Source organism: Crocodylus porosus, unplaced genomic scaffold (assembly GCF_001723895.1).
Source record: "Crocodylus porosus isolate Cpor-Errol unplaced genomic scaffold, CroPor_comp1, whole genome shotgun sequence".
In the NCBI taxonomy this organism is placed as follows: Eukaryota; Metazoa; Chordata; order Crocodylia; family Crocodylidae; genus Crocodylus; species Crocodylus porosus.
This window is the reverse complement of record NW_017728934.1, coordinates 6,679,098-6,690,638: the sequence shown is the minus strand read 5'-3', so window position 1 is coordinate 6,690,638 and position 11,541 is coordinate 6,679,098. Positions and strand designations below refer to the sequence as shown.

At 49.7% G+C, this 11,541-nt stretch overlaps 2 protein-coding genes across 2 annotated transcripts in view; both read right to left on the bottom strand.

Annotated features, from left to right (window-relative positions):
- Positions 1–5,141, bottom strand: part of BCL7B (BCL tumor suppressor 7B) — an 8,692-nt gene extending 3,551 nt beyond the window's left edge. Inside the window, exons 1-5 of the mRNA XM_019546413.1 lie at positions 4,971–5,141; positions 2,592–2,667; positions 2,161–2,257; positions 785–955; positions 284–363 (exon numbers count right to left, since the gene is read on the bottom strand). Of these exons, the coding sequence (XP_019401958.1) occupies positions 284–363; positions 785–955; positions 2,161–2,257; positions 2,592–2,667; positions 4,971–5,062 (516 nt within the window). The 5' untranslated portion in view covers positions 5,063–5,141. The remainder of the gene's footprint in view (positions 1–283; positions 364–784; positions 956–2,160; positions 2,258–2,591; positions 2,668–4,970) is intronic.
- Positions 5,142–7,420: 2,279 nt separating this feature from the next.
- The window catches only part of TBL2 (transducin beta like 2), a 7,683-nt gene continuing 3,562 nt past the window's right edge, over positions 7,421–11,541 (bottom strand). The window contains 3 exon segments of the mRNA XM_019546412.1: positions 7,421–7,998; positions 8,600–8,752; positions 9,741–9,867. Of these exon segments, the coding sequence (XP_019401957.1) occupies positions 7,542–7,998; positions 8,600–8,752; positions 9,741–9,867 (737 nt within the window). The 3' untranslated portion in view covers positions 7,421–7,541.

Sequence of the window (11,541 nt, the reverse complement as noted above, 5' to 3'; positions counted from 1 at the left end):
CAATGCCTGCTGATCCCCCCTGACTAGTTTATAACAGGCCACAAGATCCCCCCTCAGCCTTCTCTTTTGGAGGCTGGACAAGTTCAGGTCCCGTAGCCTCTCCTCATAGGGCCTGCCCTGTTGTCCCCTGATCATATGAGTGGCCCTCCCCTGGACCCTCTCCATGCTGTCCACATCCCTCCTGAAGTGAGGCACCCAGAACTGGGCGCAGTACTCCAGCTGCGGCCTGACCAGTGCCGCATAGAGGGGGAGGATCACCTCTTTGGAGTCCTTCTTCCTTTACCTGAGTCTCAAGAGGTACAGGCTCTTCCTTCGTGAGAGTGGGAGGTTCATCTGCAACTTCTGAAGGAGGCAGAGAGGGCTCTGGAAAGAAACAAAACACTTTCCTAGCTTAATGAGTGAGCCAGCTAGGTACCGCCACCTTGCCTGAAGCACAACTTGTTCTCAGGAGTCAGGAGGGATCCAAAGGAGGAACCATACCTGGAATATATTCCAGTATCTGCCCCTGAACTCCAGGGAGTGCCTGAGAAAAGCCAACCCCATCTCAGGCAAATGGAGCTGTTATAAGCATGTTTTTCCAAGCCTATACATCATAACATTGATACCTCTGCACAGCCACAAACAGACCTCCACTCAGGCAAGAAGTAGATGCTCTGTACCCCCACTATGGGCAATCCAGAATGGCTGGCTCAACAGTGCTTTCCTAGGTTCTCTCCAGTCTCCACCCTCCCAAGATATCCTGTCTCAATGCAGCTGGCTATGCCATACCCTCCCCAGCACTCACCTTCCAGGGTCTCCTGCCCCAGTGTAGGTGGTTGCGAATCATCTGTGCGGAAGTCAGACGTTTGCGCAGGACTCATTGATTCACTCTGCTGGGGGCTAGGGCTTGAGTTTGGGCTACTGTCAACCTTGAGCTGATAAACATCTGACAGGGAGCTCTGATTACTGTTCTCATCTGAAAAAGTATCAACATGTCAGAGAAAGGACCTCGCCTTGCTGCTGTGGAAGCCTATGCAGCCCAGTATAGATGAGCTCTGAAGGAGAGGACCAATGGAGAAGGGCACCGGGCATGACTTTCAGCTGACAGAATTCGCATACAAGCAGAAGCGTTCTGCAGCTACCTAGCACTCTGGGCTTGCAAAATTGTGTATACTTGCCCCCTGGATTTCCAGCAAGAATTATAAGTAGGATTAATCTGCAGGGGAGAGGATATAGGTCCTCAAATAAAAGAAAAGGAAAGGACAATGAAAACAAAGAAAAGGAAGCAAAATGATCCCTGGAGAGTTTAGTGAACACACAGCACATGGCATAGTTGCATGAACAAAGCTCTGCAAGATATGCTTATGAATTACATGCATCAGGACCACAGGCCATGTCCTCAGCTTGTTCAGTCTACTGGATGCCTTTCACCAACAGCCAAATCCCTAAGTACACAAATCCACTGCCAATACACAGGGATTCTAAAGCCCTTCCTCTTTCCCTGGGGAGGCATGGACTATCCTATGATTTTGGCAACCCATGAGATACCAGGACTCTGGGACTGTACTCACTAGAGCTTGTATATCAGTTAAGTACTGCACATGGTAGAAAGGGATGCAGCATCTGAATCAGAACTTCCTACATCTCTGAATAGTGGAAGCTACAGTGGGAGGAACAGTGTGGAATATGGGGTATGAGGTGGAAAATTCTGAACATATCCTGTTTATTCTCCCCTTCAGCATCCACTCTCTGCCACCAAGGATGACAGTATATTGGACTGGGGGTGATAATAAGGAGAGTTCCAGAACAGGTTCTGCTGGCAGAACCTCAGTTGTTGCAGAAAAATGAAGCAAAAATAGGGCAGGGGATGTAGGGAGCTCGCCATCCCTCCAATTCTCCAAAACATTCCCTATGATGCCTCTTGCTAGAAAAGAAAGGGAAAAATCACAGCTATAATTACTCATTTTATGGCTTTTCCATCAGACACCAGTAATGAAAAGCTTCACCACAGATAATCCTAGAGGCCTAATATGTGTTAAATCAACATGCCTTGTAGAAATTCATACTGCTCCCACAGAGATGTACAATACACAGAACCTAGCAACCCTTTAGCTCCTGAAGTCCCTTTCCCTGCCTACCTGCACACTACAGAAGTAATGGGATGAGGCTGAGCAGACTCACCCTGAAACTCCAGGAGGAGGGAGGAGTTGGCAGAGGTGTCAGCTGGGAAGCCATTGGATTCACGTGCCACGCTGCTACTTGATTTGGATTTCTCTTTCTTGAAGGGAGAAAGAGAGAAAAAAAAAACTGAGGTTAAAGGAGTTCACTGTCAACAGGTACAAGGGAGAGACATGAGCTAAAGTTTCAGAGGAAGCTGCCCTCCCTAAGGACACAGCTGCCTTCTCTCTCTCCTCTAGTCCTGGCAATAGCACATGCCAGTTCAATTCATTCATCGCTTCAATGTACCAACCCAGGCCATAAGCACAGTGATGAAGACTAGCTCATAATAGCCATAAGGCTCCTCTGCCAACTATACACTGTTCAGGCGTGTTCTTCCCCAGCCACAGTGTGGAAACCTTTAAGCTCTCTCCTTACATAGGCTCAGCACTTACCTCCTTACTGTCTGCTACAGGCACCCACTTGAATATCCGGAGGGAAGTGTCTCCAACTGTCACCCACTTCTTCTCCCTACCACATGCCAGGAAAAAGATTAAAACTGATGGAACAAGCAACCTCTGGCAGCCACACGGTTAGTGAAGCATTTAAGGGGTTGCTTAGTACGCAGCCATGTTCCCCCCCACTCAGATTGGTAATCCAGTTACCAGGAAGTTCAGGATCATGCCTGTACTGCTTCTTTTCCATAAACTTACCAAGGAAGGTTCAGAAGAGAGAGTAAAACTGACAGCCCTACCAGTAAAGCAGAGCCTGCGCACAGTGTCCCCATGGCTTTCCATATGGCTATGTAAACACTCAGCTGGGATCAGGGCTATTCAAACCCTGTCTTACTTTTTACATCTGCTGCCCCACCAGATGATAGGATACTGGCAGCTTCTCTTTATCCTAGTTTTTACATTAATGCATTCCTATCATCAGGGCCAGTACTGGGGGGGATGTAATCAGACCTGCACTCTGTCCCTGGGGGTGGCTAGCAGGGTGGGAAACTAGAAGCCTAACCTAGTCATCGACCTAGGACGAACGGTCACAAACTCCTGCAAGACCATTTCAGGCTGGACATAAGGAAGAATTTCTTTACTGTCCGAGCCCCCAAGGTCTGGAATAGTCCGCCATCAGAGGTGGTTCAAGCACCTACATTGAACACCTTCAAGAATAAATTGGATGCTTATCTTGCTGGGATCCTATGACCCCAGCTGACTTCCTGCCCTTTGGGCAGGGGGCTGGACTCGGTGATCTCCCGAGGTCCCTTCCAGCCCTGATGTCTACGAAATCTATGAAATCCTAACAATGCCCGCACCCCACCCCAACAAGAGTAGGGGAGTGGTGTCTAACTGGGGAGAAGGGCAGGCAATGGGCAGGGAGGGGCCACTGGTAAGAGCAGTCGGTTTGCAGGGGTCAGCGAGCCAGCTGCTGCATCTCATGTCTTGTAATCTAAGCTTTTGGTTTTGAAACAAATTCTGCCTCCAGCCCTTATGACTAAAGACAGTACTGATGATCACATGGGCTTTCCCCTCCACAAATTATGGCCACTAGGGGTCAGACCTCTTCACCTGTCAGAAAGATGCAACTATTCTCTTTTACAGCGGCACCAGAGTTAATTGCAATATAACCAGTACTGCCCGGGCAAGGACGGTTTTTGTCTGTCAAGCACTGGGAGCACTGTAGGTCCCCCTGAAGTACCACAAGAGTCCTCGTTACATAATTGGATGTTAAATTTAATATTCACGCTGCCCTCCAGTGTTCAATGTGGGGTGGGTTCCTGTATCAATCGCTGTGTTTTAACTACCAGCAGGGAGAAAGCTGGAGGTTTTGGCTGCTGTGGATTGGGACTGTCCACACTGTTTCTCATCCTTGCTGTTTGGGATTGTGGGATAATCTGTAACCAATAGCCAAGATGTTCCCAAAATGCTCAACAACGCAGTGGGTAGCAGCGTGCAGCTCAGCAGCACTAGTGTTGGTTCTCCATGTGCTCACGGGGTTTCTCACCCAGCTCGGGGAGGCACCACGTGCGTGGTCGCTAGTCCCGAGCTCACGGATTCGCAAGTACGAACGCAGCGCGGGGAGCAGCTCGGAGCAGGCGCTCGGGACCCTTTTAGGAAGCGAGGCGGAGCCTAGGGAACGTGCTGCGGCTGCAGCACGAGAGCCCAGAGGAAGGGGCTGGAGCTCCGCACCAGGGCAGAGGTGACCTGGCACTAGGAGGAGGCTCGAGCCAGCGCTCGGGCCCCAGTGCCTCCCCCGCCCGGCAGGGGCTGGGGGCCGCCCGGGAGCGCCATCTTGTGCAGCCCCAGACCGGGGCGGAGAGGGGCGACAGCGGCTCCTCCCCGCAGGGGTTTGCTCCTGCTGCCCTCGCTCCAGCTGCGCCCCCGAATCCTGCCGAGCAGCAGCAACGACCCGGCAGCGCCTCCCTCCGTCCCTCCAGCGCCCCCAACCCCGGAGCCAGCCCCCGCCCCCACCGCGGGCCGACTCGGGGCAGAATTGGGCGGGTTCCTACTGCCCCATGGTAACAATAGACCCCCGCCCTCAGCTGTAATTGGCCTGGGAAAGTGCCAATCCACAAACGTATCCAAAACCACGCCCTCACCGCGTGGGTTGAACGACGATTGGTTCCGGCACCTGCCAATCTGGCAGCCCTTCCTGTCCTCACCTTCCGCAAGCCGCAGGTAGCAGCGATTGGACGCTCCCCATTTAATCCCACCCACCGGCCGGCACGGCTCTCTGATTGGGTGTTCTTCACTGGAGGGCCTCCGCCGAAGCCCGCATGGCACAGTGATTGGTCGCTCGCCTCGAGGCCCCGCCCCCCCGGCCCCGCCTCTCACCATTTGCGGACGCGCTCGATGGCCGCCATCACTTTTTTGATGTCATCCTTGGCGCGGCTGCGGGTCTCGGCTCGCACCGAGCGGCCCGACATGGCGCCCGCAGCCCCGGCAGCCTCGGCTCCGCAGCACCCGCCGCCGCTCCCGGCGCATGCGCGCGACCCGCCCTACCCACGCCCTATGCGTAACACGTCAGCGCGCCCGCGGGGAGGGAAGAGCGGGGTGACGCAGTGCGCCTGCGCGGCGCGGCCGGCGCCCGACTGACGTGCGTGCGGGGAGCGGCGCCAGGGCGGGGGCGCCGCCATGTTGCGCCACGATCCTCGAGTCCCCGCCCCCGGGAACGCATGCGTGGCAGCCCCGCCCCGGGGTCTCAATCCCAGCTGAGCGGGGTTGGCTTCTGCTGCTGGTGGTAGTCTGGAGCCACGTGTCCAGACCGTGGTGTGTGGGGCCCGCTCTTGGCCCGAGATCCCGCTGCCGCACTGATCCGCGGCACTGGGGGTCTTGCTGGACTGCAATTGCAGAGACGCTTCCCCTCTCCCTTCCTGCTGGAAAGGCCCCGTGGGGCCAGCTGAAGGTCTTTATGAAATATGGTTGACAGCGATTAAGGACAAAACACATATTCCAGGTATCCCAGTCATAAATCCATCTTAATTTGCTGCCTTCATCCATGTTTAACTGAATTTTAATGGAGCATGACAAATCATTAAAATAAGCAGGAAATTGGACATTGGTAGAATCCATGATATTTTTTTATGAAATAAAAAAGTAAGAACTGAGAATCAAAATACAGACGTGGGTAAATAATCCGAATACAAGATTAAAATACATGACTTAAATCAGGGTTTCTTGACTACCCTTTTACAGTAACATTTCACCTTTACAGCTGGGCTGCATCAACAGTGTTTCAGATACTCTCTGAAGTCAGCAAATCAGGCATTAATAGTGAGAGCACTCCACCACATTGTGCACAGCAGCACACAGCACTTGTATCACATGGCATTGGGGGAGATTTGACACATTGCAAAATATTAATAGGAAAGGAAGAGGGGTCAACCCTAAGTTCAGGGGGTGGGGCAGCCTTGTGACAGCCATGCCACATTAGCACCACCCCCTCCAAACACCATTCCAGTCCTCCCCTCTGGACCCTCTAATGCTCTGCTCTTCATCTACCCTCCTTTCAAGTGCTGCATGCCCTACAGAGGTTGCCCACATCACTTGCGGCACACAGACCACATAGGTTGGCCACCCTGGAATTTGGTTGTATCCAGCCTAGGGTCCTATTAGTGATATATTTGTCTATGGTAGCAGAACTTTAGTTTCAGTGTCTCCCAAAACACGCTAGTGTCAGGTTTCAGGACTCATTAAGACCTAATCTTACAACTAGAATTCCATCCCACATAGAATCCCAGCATAAACTGCGTACCACAGGGCTCAGTCACCCTGACATTTAATAGGGGTACACAACCCACAGAAAGCATTTGTTTTCAGCACTGAGTGCCTAGGCCCTATTGGCTGTTATGTATGCTACACACCTCTGTACAGAAATACTGTACTGCAGAATCCCAGGCTATTTACTACCTCTGTTTCAAAACCAGGATATTTTAAAATATCCATTAGCTTTTAGCTGCAAGTGCAGATGACAGGACCTGCACAGTAGAACTGTTCTGCCATCGCTGTAAGTGGGAGTAAAGTGTGCCGGTTTGCACATAAGGAATGGGATAGAGATCCCTTATGAGATACTTCCCTGTCCATCCTACTAATATTTTAGTGATGTACTGTCCTCTCTGTGTCCTATCACCAAAGTAATCTGCTGCTGCATCTCAAGATGTAGCATGACTGGTAACAAGATACAATCAGCCCCAAAGGAATCTCATCTATAGTTCTAGTATTAACATTTAGAAGGAAAAAAAAATTTTGTTGCCAAAGATGTTGAATCACTTTCCCAGAGGCGAGTTACACAACCCCAGTAAGCATTAAGGACTGTTTTTTTTATAGTGTAAATTCAGGCCGTCTGCCATCTCAAACTAAATGTTACATTTATTGCTCACTGCTGTTTTGCATCTTCAGCATGCCAGCAAGCATTTGCTACATTCCAGGCCAATACCTTAGATTTTTAGCAACTGTGAGAGTTCCAAAGTTTGGAGCAAGCCCAGAAAAATCTCTCTCACTAGATGCGCTTCACCCCTGTGAAGCCATTTCACAGCTCCTTAAAAGGCATTCATCATTTCTGCTCTAACTACCTCACACAAGAACTACCCTCCCATATGGTCTGGAACCTCATAACATTACTCAGGATCAATGAAGTTTTAGAGTAATTACAGGCTTCCTTCCCTTCATAATCTTCCCTAGGCAGCTACCTCCCAGAATATGGCCTCTTTAAACCATCTCCACCTCTGCCACTCAGCTTTCCAGCTCTCCAACTCCGTTTAGAAATACACAAGGGAACCCCAACGGGTTGAGCAGTCTGTACATTTTTATTAGCACTCAATTCAGTATTAAAATCCCAATAAATGCAAAGTGCAAAGCTCCCCACCTCAGAGAGGCTGCACGTACACTGATCCCAGTTGATGGAGGTTAGTCCTTCTTGGCAGAAATAGTGTCCAGTGCGCTCTGGGCATCTGTGATCTGCTGCTGCAGTCTCTCTCTGGTGGCCATATTAGTAGCTTTTTTCAGCATCCCTTTCATTTCCTCCATCACAGCCCGGTAGCCTGCTGTATTGTGGAACACCCGGATGGCTCTGTCTCCACACGACGCCAAGTAACGACTATTAATATCAAAGGCCAAGTCCGTGATGTACTCTCCATGAACGTTGAGAAAGCGCTCCTCCTCCTCTCCCCTTCGGGTGTTGTACATGATGATATGGGTGCCACAAGAGATGGCCATTACCCGGGCATCAGGGGACAATGCAATACGACAAGGCTCAGACACCTCACATTTCCCTGTCAGCAGCAGATAAGGATCTTGTTGCTTCTTATACTCTATGTCAGTGTCCCACAGCTTCCATGTGCCATCTTTTGAAACTGTTGCCATCCTACAGCAAAAGACACATGTCCAGGTCAGTTGCAAGGAGCAACACAATATCGTTCCCCCTTCTCCAGCCCCCACAAACTGCAGACCCTACCAGGAAAGAGGAGCCATTCTCCTGGATACTGCATGCCATGATGGTTTGACTGGTGACCTGCCAACTCTGGTACCCAGGGAAATGTTGTATTGAAGGTGGGGGAGAACAACCATGCACCAGAAAGAGGGAAATCTGAACTGGGGAGTAAGGTGGGAACTTGCCTTGGCAAGCAGTCTCATCAATGCCAACATGCTGTCACAGATGAGCAGATTAGACAGGCATTTATCAGGGATGGTTTAGCAGGGGATGATCCTACCTTGAGCTGGCAGTTGGACTAAATATGATCTCTTGAGGTCCCTTCCAGGCCCTATTTTTCTATCATTCCTTTTCCTAACTTTCTTATCAGTCAGGATGGAGAGATTCAGCACATAGTGCTTAGAGACTTGCAGTGCTGAGGAAGGAATCTCTACTGACTTATTACTTCTTTATGCTGGAAGAGGATCACCCAACCAGTCACAGGGAAGGGTGTACTAGACAGGACATGAACCAGGGCAGCCAAAGGGCATCTTACCGTCTGGAGTCATTAGAGAATGAGAAAGAGTACACGCCAGCACTATGGCCTTTAAGCTCAAAAGCCCTGACAACTTCTCGGAAGTCTCCACTCTTGCCAAAGCACACTTCCCACACCTTCACATCAGGGGTGAAGCCACAAGATGCCACAAACCTGGAAGACAGCCCAAACAGGACATCAGTCAAATGATGCTAGACCAGGCAGAGTGCTTCACCAGGGACAGGATGCACTGCTGTTGCTCCCTTATCTGTCTGACTGTTCTTTGAACACACTGGGGAGATTAAAGGTAGCCAGGTGGGGGAACCCAAGCAGATGTGGGTACTGCAAGAGCTCAAGATGCTGGCTGACCCTCTCAAGAGATCCAAGTTAACATCCTGGGTTCTCACTAGGGAATTAAGTGCCATTTGCCACTGTTTACACAGTGACAGGTGTATGGCACTCCAGGAAGTCAGTATGGGACAGGAGACTGTAAGGAGACTGCTCCACAAAGGATACCCAGGGCATGGCATGGGACACTTAGAGGTCACATTCCCAAATGCCCCAAGACAGGGTAAGTTCATACAGCATCACTGCCATGACATGTCAATGAAAGACTGTTACAGACTTATCTTTATTAAAGATGCATTACTTGCTAGGAAAAACTTGTTCTCATCTACTGCAGTTACAATTAACCTGGACTCAAAAGTTCAGGGACATCTGCTTTGTTCTTCTGGTTGCTACATGAGCCTGGATGCAGTGCCAGTGCCCATCATGTGTGCCTTCCAAAGGGCAGTAAACTGGGGCAACAGTATTGCTGAGGCTCAAGTCAGTGAACAGATGCTGATGGTGAAGGTGAGAAGACCCCTAATATGCTAGATACTACTGCTCTCAAGGTTCCCAAATATCTTTCCAAATAACCAAGCAGAGGAACATAGAACCTCCATGATTTCTGAAAGGCTTCAGGGCCAGGATCGCTGTATAAAAGGTGTATTCATCCAAAAGTTTAATCAAATCAGTGACAAAACTGAAGCTGAGGATGCCCCTTCTAGGGAAGGGAAGAGTCTCCTATCCAACTTTATCCCTTCAACCCTCACCCTGCCATACAGGAATGGACAGTATCCTAATCCCTGCTACCTACTGACAGTATCCACACTCTCCTCACCGCCCACAAGGAGACACAGCTGCAAAGGCATTGTTCATCTGATTAGTGTTGATGCTGGCCAGGACTTCACCCTTCAGGTCCCAGATAAGTATAGTAGTGTCACTGGAAGCTGTCATGATGAACTTCCCTGAGGAAAAAGGCATTCAAGTTAGAACATCTTCCAGGTCCAGTGTTAATTCTGCCCCACAGGCCCATAAGAGATGTGGGGTGAGAGACAAGCTAACACTTGCACTACATCTTCAAGGCTGTTCCTTCTACTGCCAACAAAGTTAAAATCTTGGCTAGGAAACTCTCTTCACCACACGAGGAAGATGATGGAGGAAACAAAAGGAACCCCTTTATTTTAAAGGACTAGGACAAGATACCACTCCCTGAGCACTTTCTTCCTGGCTTGGATGGCACAGACCACTGCAGTGCGGCTACTGAGAAGCTGCGCTGTCTGTGGCCTTTGAAATACCACTCTGATGTCTGATTAGAACCCATGGGATTCAAGTTTATTTTGGGAGGAGAAACGAGATCCTTATATGCTCATTTCCTGACACATGCCTCTTTGTGACTTTCTACTGCAGTTACAATTAACCTGGACTCAAGAGGTGAAAGACATTTGCTTTGATCTTTTGGTTGCCACATGAGCCTGGATGCAGTGCCAGTGCCCATCACACGTGCCCTCTAAACAGCAGTTAACTGGGGCAGCAGTACTGCTAAGGCAAAAGTCGGTGAACAGGTGCTGAAAGTGAAGGTGAGAAGGTGGCTTCTCACCTTCTGCCCAAGGAGGTTTTCCCACAACACAGCACATATTGACCACATTTTACTTTTCGCATCTCTAAACCTTGATAGGAAAAATGAGCAAACACTTCCAATGTAATATCAAGTTACTTTGCAGCATTTGGATTGCCAATATCACAGCTGCATGTTTATTAAAAATAATGCTTGCACAATTAAACATTCAGCAAAATACTTAGGCCTGAAGAAAGCAGCATTTAAACATTTCAAATTTGGGCCTATATTTAGGCTTGGCAACTCCCCTTTCAATACTATAATCTTTAAGCAAGTACCCCCCACCCCTCTTCTATCCAGAGACCTACATTATTTACAACTTGCTTTGATCATAAGACACTTAGTTCTAAGTTTTTTCCATCAGGAACATTCTGAGTGTTAGGGAGTAAGGCCCTTCTCTACTTTTCATTAGTCTGTCTAGTCCCTTTTTGAACCTAGCTATACTATACTGGTAAGAACTTAAGAAATGCAATACTAGGTCAGAGCCAGTTAACCCAGTATCCTGCCTCTGACAGTGGCAGAAACAAATGTGTTAGAGCAGTGATGCTCAACCTTCAAGGCCCCAAGGGCTTGAAGACTGGTGCAGAGTCAGTCCATAGGCCTAATCCAACTGCATGCTGCCCCAATATGGCATGCAGGGCCATCTTATCCATCCAGTGGGGCTCCTCACAGGTCTTGACATTTGGCAGCAGCAGGGGGACAATTTAACACTGCTACCACTCTTCCACTGCCAAGTTTCTGGACCCTTGGGGAGACCTACAGGCTTGATGACAGGACTCCAAGGCCAGAACCAGCCACATACCAGGGGCTGAGCACCCCTACTGTAGAAGGAGAGCACTGAACTAGGTGCATCTAAAGCAGTGGCTCCCAAACTTTTCAGACTCAAAATACCCCTTGACAGACCCTGTGGATGTAGTCTTTCTAGACTTCCGGAAGGCTTTCGACACTGTCTCTCACCCTGTCCTCATCAAAAAGCTGGGAGACTGTGGTGTCGATGCCCACACAGTCAAATGGGTCGCTAACT